Source organism: Chelonoidis abingdonii, chromosome 11 (assembly GCF_003597395.2).
Source record: "Chelonoidis abingdonii isolate Lonesome George chromosome 11, CheloAbing_2.0, whole genome shotgun sequence".
In the NCBI taxonomy this organism is placed as follows: Eukaryota; Metazoa; Chordata; order Testudines; family Testudinidae; genus Chelonoidis; species Chelonoidis abingdonii.
The window spans coordinates 24,204,351-24,221,106 of NC_133779.1; the positions used below are offsets into that span (position 1 = coordinate 24,204,351).

At 46.7% G+C, this 16,756-nt stretch overlaps 3 protein-coding genes across 6 annotated transcripts in view; 2 read left to right on the top strand and 1 right to left on the bottom strand.

Annotated features, from left to right (window-relative positions):
- Positions 1 to 16,756, bottom strand: part of LOC116816480 (uncharacterized) — a 560,774-nt gene that overhangs the window by 448,834 nt on the left and 95,184 nt on the right. The gene's annotated exons all lie outside the window — the stretch shown is intronic.
- Positions 1 to 16,756, top strand: part of LOC116821735 (uncharacterized) — a 310,474-nt gene that overhangs the window by 238,357 nt on the left and 55,361 nt on the right. Inside the window, exons 9-10 of one of the 2 annotated variants that reach the window (XM_075070355.1) lie at positions 10,405 to 10,548; positions 10,875 to 12,440. The exons of the other annotated variant lie outside the window; for it this stretch is intronic. Of the exons in view, the coding sequence (XP_074926456.1) occupies positions 10,405 to 10,548; positions 10,875 to 12,361 (1,631 nt within the window). The 3' untranslated portion in view covers positions 12,362 to 12,440. Of the gene's footprint in view, positions 1 to 10,404; positions 10,549 to 10,874; positions 12,441 to 16,756 lie in introns of those variants that run through there. 2 annotated transcript variants of the gene reach the window in all.
- LOC116816605 (zinc finger protein 2-like) overlaps positions 1 to 16,756 on the top strand; it is a 181,381-nt gene that overhangs the window by 12,475 nt on the left and 152,150 nt on the right. The gene's annotated exons all lie outside the window — the stretch shown is intronic.

The following is a 16,756-nucleotide window of genomic DNA, read 5'->3' on the forward strand; positions in this document are numbered from 1 at the left end:
CATTTTAGTTACCCGTCTCTGTACCTTTTCCAATATATCTTTTTTGGGATGGGGTGACCAGACCTCCTCCCAGTATTCAAGATGTACATGTACCATGGATTTATATTGAGGCAATATATTTTCTGTCTTATTATCTATCCCTTTCTTAATGATTCCCAACATTGTTTGCTTTTTTGACTGCTACTGCACACTGAGTGTATGTTTTCAGAGAACTATCCACAATGACTCCAAGATCTCTTTCTTGAGTATTAACAGAGTTGCCCGGCAGCATCCCAGGCATCTGAGCAGCCCTCTTTAGGACAGCACTTCTCACCCTAGTAAGGGAGGGGCCTAGAAAAGGTGGCCTAAAAATTGCCAGCCCTACAACAGCTGGCCAGCAAGCCGCGGCTGGCAGTTTAACCCAATCTGCGTCCGAAACCAAAAGAAAAATTTGAGAAAACTTACCATCGGCGTATGGAGTGTTCGTACCCTCATGGATCGAGAAGCTGTTGCAAGACCTGAGAGAAGGACAGCTCTCATTGCTCGAGAACTAGCCTGCTACAGCATTGATATAGCAGCATTAAGCGAAACAAGATTGCCTGGGGAAGGTTTCTTGAGCGAACCAGGAAGTGGTTACACCTTTTTCTGGAAGGGTAATACTGAGAGAGAGGACAGAATACATGGAGTTGGTCTGGCAATAAAATCTTATTGATGCATCAACTCCCAGACCTTCCAGTGGGTATCAATGAAAGATTGCTGAAACTACGCTTCCCACTAAATGCCAAACGTCATGCCACCATCATTAATGCATATGCACCCACTCTAACGTGCTCTGACAACTCAAAGGAACAATTCTGTGAAGATCTCGACAGACTCGTCAAGGCCACACCTGTAACAGACAAACTACTCCTACTTGGAGATTTCAGTGCCCAAGTTGGGGCTGACAATGAGAACTGGAAAAGAGTAACCGAGCCACATGGTGTAGGCAAAATGAACAGCAATGGACTACTCCTTTTGAGCCTTTGTTCTGAAAAAGACCTGACCATTACCAACACTCTGTTCCGACAAGCGGATAAATACAAAACGACGTGGATGCTCCCTAGGTCCAAACAGTGGCATCTGATAGATTATGCCGTTGTCAGAAGGCGAGACATCCGAGACGTAATGATCACCAGAGTAATGCGAGGGGCAGAGTGCTGGACGGACCACAGATTAGTCAGGACGTCTCTCCAACTTTACATCGCTCTCTCTTGGCACAAACGCCCTAAGCATGTGCGACTTGCTTTCAACATAGCCAAACTGAAGGATGCTCAATGTTTCAACAACTTTCAGAAGAGTCTTGATGACAAACTGACATCCCACGGACAGCTGATCGGTACTGCAACCAAAAAGTGGGACCAGTTCAAGCAGATGGTGACTGACACAGCAATAACATCTCTTGGACCAAAGAAAAGAACACATCATGATTGGTTTGATGAGAACCAAGAAGAAATATGCTCAGCTCTGGAAGTAAAGAGAAAAGCCTTTATCTAATGGCAGAATGATCCCTCCTCAGTCTCCAAACGAGACTATTTCAAGTACCTTCAGAGCAAAACACAAAGACCTCCGTCAGATACAAGACAACTGGTGGGAGAGCAAAGCCAAAGAAATCGAGCACTATGCTGAGACCCACAACTCAAAGATGTTCTTCAGTGCTATTAAGACTGTCTGTAGATCTTCTAAACTCAGGACAACCCCACTGCTCTCATCAGAAACTCAACGCTAATTAAAGATAAAGAAGGCATCAACGAAAGATGGCGAGGACACTTGAGCAACCTTCTCAATAGACCATCAACCATGAATAATAACGTCCTCAATGAAATTCCACAACAACCTGTTCTGACAGATCTTGAATGTCTGCCCACTATAGATGAGATTAAGAAGCTGTTAGCCACATGAGTTCAGGAAAAGCTCCTGGAAAAGATGGGATACCAGCAGAGAGATGCAAAACACCAGGTCCAGCAGCACTAGCAGCGTTACATAGCGCGATCGTCAGCATCTGGGAGGATGAAAACATACCACAGGACCTCCGCGACACTACTGTTGTCTCTCTTTTCAAAAACAAAGGCAGCAAAGCAGAATGTGGAAATTATAAAGACATATCCCTCCTCTCTGTTGGAGGGAAAATCATTGCCCGCATCATCTTGAACCACCTAATAGCCAGTATTTCCAAGGCAAATCTACCTGAAAATCAATGTGGTTTTTGACCTGGCCGGAGCACAGTCAACATGGTGTTTGTTGTCAGACAAATACAAGAGAAGTGTATTGAACAGAACATGCACCTGTGTGCTGTCTTCATAGATCTGACGAAGGCATTTGATACCGTCAACAGGGAAGCCCTTTGGACTATTCTAACATGACTGGGCTGCCCAAGAAAATTTGTCCAGATTATATGCCTTTTTCACGACAGCATGACAGGCGAAGTATTGTCTGATGGAGCCACATCTGCCCCCTTCAACATCACCAACGGCATGAAACAAGGATGTGTTCTCGCTCCTGTCTTATTTAACCAGTTCTTTGCATGCGTCCTCAACCATGCGATGAAAGATCTGGATCGAGGTATATATTTGAAATACCGGCACGATGGTTCACCTTTTGACCTTGGTCACCTGAATGCAAAGACTAAGACAGTACAAAAACTCCTTCTTGAGAGGCACTCTTTGCTGACAACTGTGCCCTCATGGCTCACACTGAAAATGGTCTTCAGCACATTGTCAATAAGTTTGCCGAGGCCTCGCAATTCTTCGGACTAACTATCATCCCTGGAAAGACAGAAGTTCTCCATCAACCTGTACCTGGATCAAATGCTTCTGTCCCAAGTATCTCCATTAAGCTGAGTGCCATCAAAGTAGCGGAGAACTTTAAATACCTGGGTAGTGTCATATCCAGCAATGGATCACTGGATAATGAGATCAACGCACAAATATTCAAAGCAAGCCAGACACTTGGCTATCTGCATGTCAAAGTTTTAAACCACCACAACATCAGGATGTCAACAAAACTATGCACAGAGCTGCTGTTCTTTTATCTCTTTTGTACGGGTGTGAAACATGGACACTATATAGGCATCACATCAAGCAGCTCAAAGCATTCCACATGCATTGGCTCCGCAACATCATGAAGATCCGCTGGCAAGACAAAGTGCCCAATATCGAGGTCCTCGAGAGAGCCCAGATGACAAGCATCGAAATGATGATCATGAAGTCACAGCTGCTTTGGACCGGTCATGTCAGCCGCATGGATGCCAACAGAATCCCCCACCAGCTTCTCTATGGTGAGCTCTCCCAGGGCATCCGGCATATAGGTCGTCCACGAAAACGTTACAAGGACACCATCAAAGCCAATCTGCAGTATAGCAGTATCAAGCCCAGGGACCTTGAGGACGCCGCCAGTGACAGAACACAGTGGCATGCAACGGTTAGAAATACCTGCATCGCCTTTGAGGAAGACCGCTGCCAGCGTCTACAAGAGGCATGTGAACGACGTCACAGAGCACCAGCAGCTCACAACCCACTGACTGCGAACTTCCCGTGCACCATCTGCAGCCAAATGTGCACCTCTAGTATTGGCTTGTATAGCCATCAGAGGGCACACCATGAGACCAACAACAGATGATTTTGCTCAGATTTGTCGTCATCGGATCGATGGACTACCAAGACACCTCCCACATGGGGGGCAAGAAGGCACCTTGCGTGTTCCTCCGGCTGCTCACTGTTTGCTCTGGCCACTGCTGTTTGTTGTGCCACTGTTCACTCCACCACACTGTTGCCAATGGCCCTGCGCAGTCACCTTCTGTTGCCTCCTGCCACTGTGACCTCTGCGACTTGGTCTCTTGAGGTTCCACCCAGCTCTCAGTGATTTCAGCTGAGCTCTCAGTGGGGAAACCTCACTGCTAGTGCAGTCTGGGCTGTCTCTTCCACAGAAACACTGTCCCCACAGCAGGACTAAGCGCTTAGACCTGACTATCAGTGATTTCAGCTGTAGTATTCACTTAACAGAACAGAAGACTATCTATGGAGCCTAATCAGCTCTGTCTTTAAATAGTGGAGAGAGACAGGTCCTCACCCTCTCTCTTGATGCCCTCAATCCCCACAGGCTAAGTACAGTTCTACTGCCCTTTACTCATACAATTAAAAACAACATTATTTCATTCCCCCACCGCCTGCATTCAACTGATTTGTAACCCAAACCCAGGCAAAATCTATCACTTGGGCAACACTGCTCTGTTTGCTGGATACCCAGGCAGATTAGGTGTGAATGTAAATACAATCTGGTCCTGAAGCCTTTCCCCCCAGTCCTAGCTCATCACTAGCTGTCAGGGAGAGCTCATTTAGCCTTTGCGTACAAATCATCATTTGAAATTATTAGGTTGCCAACATCACTGAAATGAATGCACTGACATTGTCATAAAAAAATAGCTGTATAAGGAAGCTAGTCCATGTTCGTACTTTTCAAATCTATTATACTTTTTCAGATACACATTTTATCATACACTGTATATGCTTGTAAAGTGTGTATTAATATTTCAATTTCAATTCAAATTTCCAAACACTCACTAAATTGACATGTAACTAGTTCACAAAGCTGGGGGGTTGGGGAAATTCGGGGGGGAGGAGAGTGGGGAAATCACTGCTTCTAAATGATGAACTAGCAATTGGCCGAGCCCTCAAGGGTTAACTCTCTCTCTACACAAGGCAGCAGGAATGGGGAGAGAGATGTGCATTTCCCTTAAGTATACTGCCTTGTTAATTAGATCAGATTGCTGAGACAGCAGCTGCTGCAAGTTCCCCCCCTGCTCTATGGAAGATGGGGTAAGCGGGGTGCAGGAGGGAAGGGGACACCCTGACGTTAGCCCCCTGTTCCCCTCCCTGCACAGCAGGCAGGAATCTTAGGAAGCAGCTCCAAGGTGGAGGGCAGGAGTAGCACATGGCAGTTGGAGGAGGGACACAGCTGAACTGTAGGGAGCTGCTGCACAGGGAACTTGGGGGGTCAGGGAGCTGATAGGGGGCTGCCGGTCCACCTTGGTTCCAACCCCGCACCAGCTAGCTGCAATAGGCTGCTCTTCCTGCAGGCAGTGGACAAAGCAGGCGGCTGCCAAATGACGTTAGAAGGGAGCATTGCACAACTTTAAATGAGCATGTTCCTTAATGGATCAACAATGGAACAACGTTAACTGAGACGACTTTAAGTGAGGAGTTACTGTATATTTTTGGTGGGACTGTGTTTTCCAATGGGCTGCAATATGTGCTAACCTGACATCTAGTACTGCTGAGATCCTGCATTCATGGGTGGCGGGTTTGTATAATTTTTGGTGGTGCCCAAGTGGCTCCATCCCATCCAGAGGGGGGCCCTGCACCTCAGGGGGACGCGGGATCCAGAGTGGCCTAGGGGGTTAGCAGGGTGCCTGGTGCCGACAGCAGCAAGCAACCCTGCTCCGCCCCCCACTTCCGCCTGCCACCTCCACTCCCACTGCACCTCTTCCCTGAAGCCCCCGCCCCTGAGCAATGCCAGGAGCCGGGGAGGTGAAACAGAGGGGTCTGGGGCCAGGTCACTTGCTCCTACCAGGGCCAGTCCCCCACCCCACTAACTCTGCAGGCCACCCTGGTATCCTGTAGGCACCACCACGTTGTGCAACGAACACTTGAGAAAATTAATGGACTTAGTAATGGACATCGGGGGTGGGGAGCAGGGTATTGTGTCATTCAGTCATTCAGCCCATAAAATAGCGCACATTTTGCCACACTGGAACCCCCCCCCCCCCAAAACCTAGCTAATAATAACAACAGTAATAATTTCAACTCATATAATTAATGAAAAATGTGTGTATACTGTATATGAGATTATTATCTGAGAAACGAAAATGAGCTTGCTTGGGAATTTTACAAGGCATTTAAACACATTTGGTACCCTGAGTAATGATAACACTTTTTGCAAATCACGTAAATAGGGAACCCTTGGTCCCCTTCCCTCACCCCATTGCAAAGGCACGGGTTATTGCTGGCTGCCCTAGGCCTGCAGAAAATCCTATGGGCAAAACATACGGAAAGAAGAGGATCAATTTATACAGAGGACTGGAGGGGGACTCCCATAGTGCATTAATTAACACTTAATAAATACATTACATTACAGAGATGAGAACCTGTAATGACAGCTTTACTTCATGAGAGGCTCTAGAGAGGAATAATAGTAGGGGCAATCCTAGCGGGATCAAAGTGGCTGGTAGAGGGAGCAGATAGAGAACAAGGGTAGAGGCAGAGTCTCTGCAGAGTTGACCCAGTCTTCTGCCTTGCCCCTGTGGATAGAAACACTGGTCACTATCGCTGTAGGAAGGAACAATTGAATGGAATTCCCAGAAGAATGAATGACTTGAGAACAATTTCCTGAAGGGATCCTTACCCTTGCAGAGCTGTTCTAGCTCCAACATTTACATTTCTTCACAGGGTGATTTGGCCCACAGAAATAAAAATCTGCACGTCTTCCATGTGTTTTTGGACCAATGGAAAAAAACAGGTAGAATTCAAGTGACTTTATAATCGCCTATGAAACTGAGTTAACAAAATAAATGAGCTTATGAAAAACCAGAAAATATACATCTCAAGTGAAAAAACTGTAAATGGACTTCTTGGCAAAGAAATTGTAAGTTTTCTTACAGGAAAAGCTACAAACTGGAAAGGAAGAGTAGATTGAATTACTTGCCTCCGTGAAATTAAATACCCAGAGAATTGCTGGGCCTGTGATGATGATGATGACCAGGGCTTGCTCACCTGTGGTGGCACAGCCAGACAGGGCTGCATCTGCAAGCAGGTGCCCTGCCTCAGGTTTAGCTCCCATTTGCTGGGTAGGAGCCACCCAGTCAGTGGGCTGGGGGGGGGGGGCGAGACAAAGTGGGAGATTGTAGGGAGTTCTGGAGCAGGAGAGGCAATGGGGGGGGAGTTGTCTGGCACAAAGTGGGGCTCTCTGGAGAGGGGGCTATTGGAGGTTTCTTGGGGAGGCAGAGGGTTTTATGGGTCTCTGTGGAGTGGGGGGGAGTGATGGATGGAGCCAGTTGTAGCCCGGGTCTGCTCTGCGGGGGAGGAGGAGAGGGGTGTTGCTATAGCCCCCTCAGGAAGTCCCCCCTGTACTGTGTATTTTATGTCAGCCCCAGAGTACCCATCGCTGTTCCTTTCCCCGCCCATGGCTCCATCTTTCTGTCCCCAGAACCCCCCAGCTGTGTCTCTGACAGGGACAGACTGCGGGGGCTCTCTCTGCCTGCGGCTCCTTCCACCTCCCTGCTGTGGAGAAGTGGCCAGGCAGCTCTGGCACCGCCCCCTGCAGCTCCCATTAGCTGGGAACCCCCTTGCCAATGGGTAGGGAGTCAGATCAGTGCTGGGGCCTCTCCGTAGCACAAAGCAACCCTGAGGATGGGGGCAGCTGCCCCCGAGGTGAGAGTGCCCCACTTTTTTTTTTTAAATAGAATATCAGGGTTGGAAGGGACCTCAGGAAATCATCCAGTCCAAGATTCTGCTCAAAGCCGACCCATGATATGGGGCCCCCCAAAGCACGGGGCCTGGGGCCCAAACATTGGTGGAGCTGGGCCCACCTTCATGAATATTGGTGGAGCATGGGCACCATGGGCCCATATAACTCGCCGCCTATTCCTGCATTCAGTAATATCCCTGCCCTTCCTGTTCCCTTTCTCCACTGAACCCTACCAGCCCATGCTTCCTGTTCTCAGCTTCCTCAGGACTCTCTCTTTGTCTCTGGTCCTGTCTGTCAGCAAGAAGCAGTGCCAGGGAGACTTGCCCTCTCTCTGGAGACTTCAATTTCTGGGACGTGGATTTACTTTCTCTGTGTTTTAGGAGTCTCTTTCAAATTGAGTGTCTGTGACATTAACCACAGTACAATCTGGACTGTTGAACAGCTCTGTCCCCTCAGTTCCCCAAGCTGGGGTGCCTTTTACACTGCTCTACTGTGAGAGCAGCCACTCCCGGGCAATTCACACGCAGTCTCCAGCATGTAACTCGCTCCCAGCTGCTCAGTATTGACTGCTGCTAGTCAGCGACTCACAAATTACAGTACACCACTGGAGAACCCCAGAAAATTCTCTGCTCCCAGACTTTCCCCCAGAAATGTGCATCTTGTCCTATCCAGCACACTACTGAACAACGCAGGCTCATAGGAAGTCTGTCATTTCATCAGTGGAAAACGACGTGCACCAAGCTTGTTATCCGAAATGGAGTTTCTAACACACTTTAATCCAAACACACTGGTTAGATAAAACAGTAAAAAAAGATTTTTAACTACTGAAAAAAAATATTTTCAGTGACTACAGGTAATGAGGCATAAAAGTCAGAATTGTTTACAAAATAAACGAAAGGTAAAACACAATCTAACATCTTAGCCCTGGGCTACACTAGCGGGGGGGTTCAAACTAAGATACGCAACTTCAGCTCTGCTATTCGCGTAGCTGAAGTTGAACTATCTTAGTTCGACTTACCTGACCACCCTCACAGCGGCGAGTCGACTGCTGCACCTCCCCTGTCGACTCTGCTTACTCCACCTACCGAAGTGGAATACGGGCGTCAATTCGGAGATCGATTTATCGCATCCAGACGAAATGTGATAAATCAATCCCCGATGCATCGAATGCTACCCGCCGTATAGATGTACCCTAAGTTAACAAGCTAAAATGGATTCAAAGCAAGTGTTTCTCTCACCATATGCTGAGACAGGCTGGTTTTCCTTTCAGCCAGGATTCCCCCTATCCTGTCCCTGCTGCCCAAGTTCAGCTGTTCAGGAGTTGTCATGAGCACAGGGAAAGGGGAGAGAGAGAGTTCAAGCATTTTCTTCTCCTCTTTTTATAATTCAGTCCTTTGTACTAGAAACAACCTCTCAGCTGTCAGCTGAGTCATGGTGACAGGCTGTCTGTTATAGATATGAACTTCAAGTGGTCCCTGCGATGCAATGTAAAAGCCTTCTTCCCGCCTTCCCCCTCCAGAGAATGGCCATTTGACAGCTGTCTCTGAGGAACTATTCTGTGGGTGTTCCCCAGAATTGTAACTATTTCAGTAATAACATACAGTAAAATCTCATAACTTTACATACAGTGTTGTCACACATTTTAACAGGAGGATAATATTCTGTAGATTATCAATTTCAAGTGATACCTCACAAACCATACTATGTTCAAAATTGATCTTAATTTTCTAGAAGAGTGAACATAGAGGTACAGACTAACAGAGTGTCTCTCAGTGTGTGTTCCCAGCAGATATGTGGGTATTTCAATCCCTCATAATGAGAGAGTTTTTGACATCTTCAAGGACCTGGGGAGCTGGTCCTGTGAATTCACTGGTTTACTGTGTGTGACACTGTATGGAATTGTGAGGCACTTTATATTATGAATACTAATATGATAAAATTGCAATGAATCATGCTAGATATGCCATGTGAAGTGTCAGGGAAAATGTTATGATTTTCCAAGTGTGATCATTTTGTTTCTGGTTGTATAACCGTTGTATTGTGAGTTACAGATATGTAGAGTATATCTGTATTTCCAGACTTGTGCAGTGTTTCTGGGTGATACCCCCAGACATATTGGCGTCAGCACTGCCTAGCTCATTTGATGGCCTATCCAGGGTCGTCAGCTGTACAATGAGCCCATGGAAAGGACCAAGGGAATACACCTATTGAGTCAGCAAGACATGCAGGGATATGCCTGTGTACTGAGACCTCCAAGGCTTTTCCATGCCATGTGCTGTGAAGCTTGTGTTTGGGACACAGGAAGTACAGGCCACATGGCAAAAGGAATGTAAAGGGCAGGTGCATCATCTCCATTTTGTCTTCAATCCCTCTTCCTACCTCTGGAGCAACTTCTCTACAAACTGAAGCCTTGACCAAAGGACTGAATGACCCATCCAACCTGTGGATGTGTTCCAGACGGACTTTCATGCCAGCAACTCACCAGTACATCTAACAACACTATATATAGAGTATGGAATGTATCTGACTTCTCTCTCTCTCCTTCCTTCCAACATTTTGTTTGTGCGCAGAGTTTTTAAATACCCTCTCACTGTACTGGACCTAGGTGCTGATTGGGAGTCAGAGAACTGGAATGCAATAAAGGGGGCTGTGTAATTTCTTTTTTCAGCTTCCTGATAACCAGTGTGGGGGATCAGAAGCACAGTTGGTGACTGGTCTGTGAGGTTAACTTCAGTGTTAACCACCAGTTTTGGGAGCGTCTGCTGTCCCTTTTTCAGCCTGGCCTAACTTTGGTATTTTCAGTGAGGACTGCCCCAGGCACACCAGATCACACTAAGCACTGAAGTTAAAATAATAGATAGAATGTTTTTTTTATGAAAAAGTCTTATGAAATCAACTGAACTCCTTTGTTTTCTTTCATCTGAGCAGGATTTCTAGTTTCCCAACCTGATGTGATCTTCCAGGTCGAACAAAGGGAAGAGCCATGGGTCCCAGACCTCCAGGATTCAGAGGAAAGAGAGATCCTGAGAGCTCCTTGCACAGGTGAGGAAACGTTAAACCAACTCAGAATCTGTAAGTGCCTGAAGGAAACATCTGGGATGCCCTACAAAGCCCTTGGGAGGTCTCTCGGTTCATTATTGTCCCCAGCAGGGATCATATCCTCAGGATAACCGTAGCTCATGGCTTCCAAAAGATCTGAGCAGACACGAGGCAGTAGCTTCCTCCCTTACCCTGTGAAATTGGACGGGATGTGAAGGCTGAATTGATCCCCTCCTCTCTCCTATTTAGGGGAAGAGTTTGGAGTTCAGTTCTTGTTTTTATTTGACCTCTCTCCAGCACTTGTATTGGTTTGGTCTTCCACTTTCTGTCCCTGTTTGAGATTTCTGTCTCTGTCACAGCAGGTGATGCAATAGTATGTGAGAAAGAGGAGCAGAATTCTCAGCAGGAAAATGTCGAGCAAGTGGATAAACACAGAGCATTATTGCAAACATCGAAAAGGAATGTGTCCAGCAGTCATGAAGAGGGAGAATGCTGTGAGATTCAGCACAGACCAGAAAAAGAGCAGGGAAACCAGCCAGGGAAGAAAGAGGGTAAATTTATTTCCTGTCAGGGAACTCAGAAGGGCCTCAAGGAAACCACAACACAGCAGGCAATCCTCAGGGGAGAGAGAAAAAATAGATGCACTGAGTGTGGGAAAAACTTCTTTAGAAGATCAGACCTTTCTGATCATCAGAGAATCCACACAGGGGAGAGGCCCTACAAATGCAGTGAGTGCGGGAAAAGCTTCACTAACAGATCAAGCCTCTTTCAACATCAGAGAATCCACACAGGGGAGAGGCCCTATGAATGCCGTGAGTGTGGAAAATGCTTTGCTAACAGCTCAGCCCTTTCTGAACATCAGCGAATCCACACAGGGGAGAGGCCCTATGAATGCCATGAGTGTGGAAAATGCTTCACTCACAGATCAGCCCTTTCTCAACATCAGAGAATCCACACAGGGGAGAGGCCCTATGAGTGCCGTGAATGTGGAAAATGCTTTACTAACAGCTCAGACCTTTCTAAACATCAGAGAATCCACACAGGGGAGAGGCCTTATGAATGCAGTGAGTGTGGGAAAAATTTCACTTACAGATCAGTACTTCTTCACCATCAGAGAATCCACACAGGGGAGAGGCCCTATGAATGCCGTGAGTGTGGGAAAAGCTTTATTACCAGCTCAGACCTTTCTGTTCATCAGAGAATCCACACAGGGGAGAGGCCCTATGAATGCCGTGAGTGTGGGAAAAACTTCACTCACGTATCAGGCCTTTTTCATCATCAGAGAATCCACACGGGGGAGAGGCCCTATGAATGCCGTGAGTGTGAAAAATGCTTCACTACCAGCTCAGCCCTTTCTGAACATCAGAGAATCCACACAGGAGAGAAGCCCTATGAATGCTGTGAGTGTGGGAAAAACTTCACTTACAGATCAGGTCTTTTTAACCATCAGAAAATCCACACAGGGGAGAGGCCTTATGAATGCCGTGAGTGTGGGAAAACCTTTAAGTGCAGTTCGCACCTTATTAGGCATCAGCGAATCCACACAGGGGAGAGGCCCTACGAATGCCATGAGTGTGGGAAAACCTTCACTCAAAGATCAGGCCTTTTTCACCATCAGAGAATCCACACAGGAGAGAGGCCCTATGAATGCAGTGAATGTGGGAAAAACTTTGCTCACAGATCAGCCCTTTCTGATCATCAGAGAATCCACACAGGTGAGAGGCCCTACGAATGCAGTGAGTGTGGGAAAAGCTTCACTCAAAGATCAAGCCTTTTTCGCCATCAAAGAATCCACACAGGGAAGAGGCCCTATGAAAGCAGTGAGTGTTGGAATACCTTCTCTTAGCACTCAGCCCATATTAGCCATCAGAGAATCTGCAAGGGAGCTCAAGACCATAAAAATCTCTAGGGCTATCAATATTTTTTTTCCTTTGATACCTTTCCTGATTCCCACATAGTAACTTTTAAAGCTTTTTGAACTATTTGCAGCACCATTATCCCTCTGCTTCTCCAGGTGTGTGGCCCATTTTTCCTTTTGCAGTTCGCCCAGTTTTGAAGTGGACCCATTTGTCCTTTCTATCAACTCCATTGTCCCACGAGTAATTCAAGTGTGCCCTTCCTATCAGGAGCAAGGGAGAGTCACATTTATACCATTCCTCCTATTGCAAAGTTATTTTTAGAATAACCAATGATACAGATTGTATCATTGCCAGTTGTTCTGATGTTGCTCTAGGTCAGTGGTCCCCAACCTTTTTCATCTGGCAGGTGCCAGATCAGCCATGGAGGACCATGGCAGCAGATGAGCATCCAGCAAAATGCCACCGACAAGCAGCAACAGGGTGGGTGCATTGGATCTGCCCAACCGGTTGAGATCCATCTAAACTCAGCAAAACCCCTTCCCCGAATACAACAATAACCCCTGTCAAAACAAGCTGAAGAGGGAATTCGTCCTGTGATTATTTCCCTAATAGAGCAGGGAGTCATTGTACCAACAGTCAGTGAATGTAACTCTCCTATTTTGCCAGTGAAAAAGCCTGACAAAGAAATTTGGTGTTTTGTCCAGGATCTTCGTGCTGTCAGTGCGGCTGTCCTCCCTACTTTTCCTGTTGTCCCTAACCCCGCAACTATTCTTTCCTGTATTCCCCCTTCTGCTGAATATTTTACATTTATTGATCTTTGTTCAGCATTCTTTTCTATCCCTATATATAAGGATAGCCAGTATGTTTGCATTTACTTATCAGGGACTCCAATATACTTGGACCAGATTGCTCCAAGGTTATACTGAATTCCCCACCTTATTTTCCCAAATCTTTAAAAAGGATTTGGATGATGTTAAATTCCCAGTGGGGTGCACTCTGATCCAGTATGTCGATGATCTGTTATTAGCTTCTAGCTCTTTGAAAGCGTCAGAAATTGATTCCCTTGTCTTATTGCAGGCCCTGGCCCAAAAGGGTCATAAAACCTCTAAATCTAAATTGCAGCTCTGTCTGCCCAGAGTCCGCTATTTGGGACATGATATTTCAGTTGGAGAAAGATATTTGTCCCCTTCACGAGTTCAAGTCATTCTCCAGGTACCCAAGCCAATCACGAAAAGACAGATACATGGCTTTTGGGGCATGGCTGGCTATTGTCGGCAATGGATCCTTGGTTATGCTACCATCGTTCGACCACTGCTGGCAATGACCCTTGATAAAGTCCCAGAATCCCTCTCATGGACCCCAGAAGCTGATGGGGCCTTTGTCCAAATTAAACAGGCCCTCGCCCGATCACCAACCTTGGGCCTTCTGGACTACAAAAGCCCTTTACCCTTTTTTGTCATGAAAAGGAGGGAGTGGCCTTAGGGGTCCTTACTCAGACTCATGGAAGTGCGCAACGGCCTATTGCATATTACAGTTCACCTTTGGACCCCATAGCCTTTATGTTTTTCTGGATACCCGGAACTGTTAGTACTCCTACAGTGAGACCATCTCCCTCGTCTGATGTCAGGTCCACTGTGCCCCGGACCTTCCTGTGCGTGGAGCCAGGCTGCAGCCATTTCAAAAGGACAGAAGGGATATTCGTTCTGCAGAAAATGCAGAGATGCAGGAGTTCCTGACCACAAAGGACATTAAAAATTGGCCTTGGTGGAAAAGGCGGTATATTGTAAATTGGCAGGGAGGAACTTGTGCCTATCGTGTTCAGTGGTTTGGAGGGTTCCTTCTAGGAGGTTCCATTTGTGAATACGGGCAGGTGCCATCCAGATGTACTGCCTTCCCCAATTGGCTATCAGATGAGGAATATCAAAAACGTCTTTCCTCCACCGGTAGGCCCACCATCACTATCACCCCCATACCAGTTACTGCCGCCAGCTCCACGAGTTATCCTGACGCAAATGGAACTGGGTATTCTACTGAAGCACAGTGGCCAAAGCCTTCACATTTAAGTAACCTCAGAAGTTTTGTTCCGAAAAATTATTTTTTAAACGCCAACAGCACCAGTATGCAAGAATGATTAAGTGGGGGGCAAATGGATTAGTAAAAATAAGAATATACAATATTACTGCAGCCAAACCCAACAAATGGAAAATTATACTTAATGGGGCATATGGTGAAACCGATATGTTGGCCATCCCTGGAATCTGTAATATACCCGACAAGCAGGGTCATTATTGTTATTTGGCCACACAACTGATAAATGATCAGACATATTCCCAACGACTGTGCTCGGCTACAGAGGTAACTACCTGTACTAAAAGCACCCCAATAACTGTTAATCTAACTTGCACCATACTGCAATATACTCCTACCTATGGAATTGATGTAAATGACTCTGTACCCTTTGTAAAGATGTTTAACCAAGAGATGGGGTATAATACCTCACAGAAAAGGGATGTGTTAGGACACCGGTGGACTATAATTAATGCCACATTAGGGACCATTAAATTCTCACTGCCCTTATCTAGTTGTCAAATTACTTCCACCTATCCAAATTGCTCAAAAGGGGCTGCCATTAGGTTGGCACAACAAAGGGCCTGGATCTCCCCTGGGAAGAAAAGGGATTTAACCGGACACCTATGGGATGGTGCAAATAGTGTAGCTGCAATTTGGAATATCCACAAAAGTCAACATGAAAAATTAGGCCAATTAGAACAAGCCACAGGCCTCATTACTGGAGCACAGTTAACCCAAGTCCAGGTTGGCATTGGTAAATTACATGTTATCTCTGACCTTAGTGCAATGACCCAGAAACTTGAAACCAATATGATACTCAGCATAGCTGAAGCTGGAAAGGCATCGCAGTGGGATTCGGTTTGTTCGGAAGTTCAGGATGCTTTGAATGACCAACTCAAGGCCATTCGGGATGACCTCGACCATCAAGCCTGGCCCACTACCCTGACAGCAGATTCAGGTATGCCACCTAACTTATGGCCATGGAGACATGCCTGGAGGTTTTCTGGATGGAAATGCAAATGATCTCAATGCTCTTTTCAAGCTTATGGACTAATTGGAGAGGTGTGGGCTCCCACATTCCGAATCCTTCCTGGTGCATGGGAAGGATGCATATGGGATTGGGTAATTCACTGAGATATTTGGGAAATCAAGCCACCTAGTAGCCCTAATCAATTTATAGTCAGTGCTCCTAAAATAATGTCCGATATCTGGATAGGAATAGGAACTCTTTGGACATTTTGGCCATTGGAACCCCCACAGCTTCAGTGTATACGCAAACTAAATCCAGGAGAAGTCATTACTGTTTATGATAGTGTCTGTTGGGAAGGTATGGGACAGGGCCAAGACCTGGCAGGACACCAACTATTTCAAGGTAATGATAGCTGTGTACTTGTTAAAGCCACCATATTGCAAAATATCCAGGCCAATGCTCTGTCCCAAGCCCCACATGTCCAGTGAGGAGTGCTGCCTTCATATGTTAGGTGTAAGATGGGCTCTGGCTTTTTACCTAGAACATACAAAGCAGTTCAGGAAGTCTTTATTGCTACAGCCGCGTGCATGAAAGGTTGGCCGATCTCCACTCAGTGGCTCTCCAATTGGATCACTTCTTGTATCCATACTTGTTACGATCTGGCGGGGGTTCCCCCACTGCCGATTGTGAGGGCACACTTGACTAGGGCGCAAGCCTCATTAGCTGCCTTTCTGGCTCACATCCCTATTCAGGACATTTGTAGGGCTGCCACATGGTCTTCAGGTCACACATTCATCTCTCATTATGCAAGCATCTCCCAGACTAGGGAGCGATGCTGGGTTGAGCAGAGCAGTGCGCCATCCTGAGTGTAAACTCCTACCCACCTCCCACAGATATAGCTTGGCATCACCTAGTGTGGAAGGCACATGAGCAATCACTCGAAGAATAAAAGAAAGTTACCTTTTCTGTAACTGGTGTTCTTCGCGATGTGTTGCTCATGTCCATTCCACATTGCTCCCTCCTTCCCCTGTGTCCGAGTTGTCTGGCAAGAGGGAACTGAAGGTGGGGAGAGCACACAGCACCCCTTTTACTGCGCCATGGCGGCGCCACTCCAAGGGGCGCTAGGGGCGCTCCCCTACTGGTACTGCTAAGGGAAAAACTTCCAGCACTGGTGCATGTGGTGAACACACACACCTATTGTGGAATGCACATGAGCAACACATCTCGCAGAACACCAGTTACGGAACTGTCTTATCCTTCAATTCTAGTCTCAGAATCAATACAGTTGCTTCAGCCTCATAGTTTCGCAAAGGGAAAACTTCACTTCTCTCCAAAGAGAGTT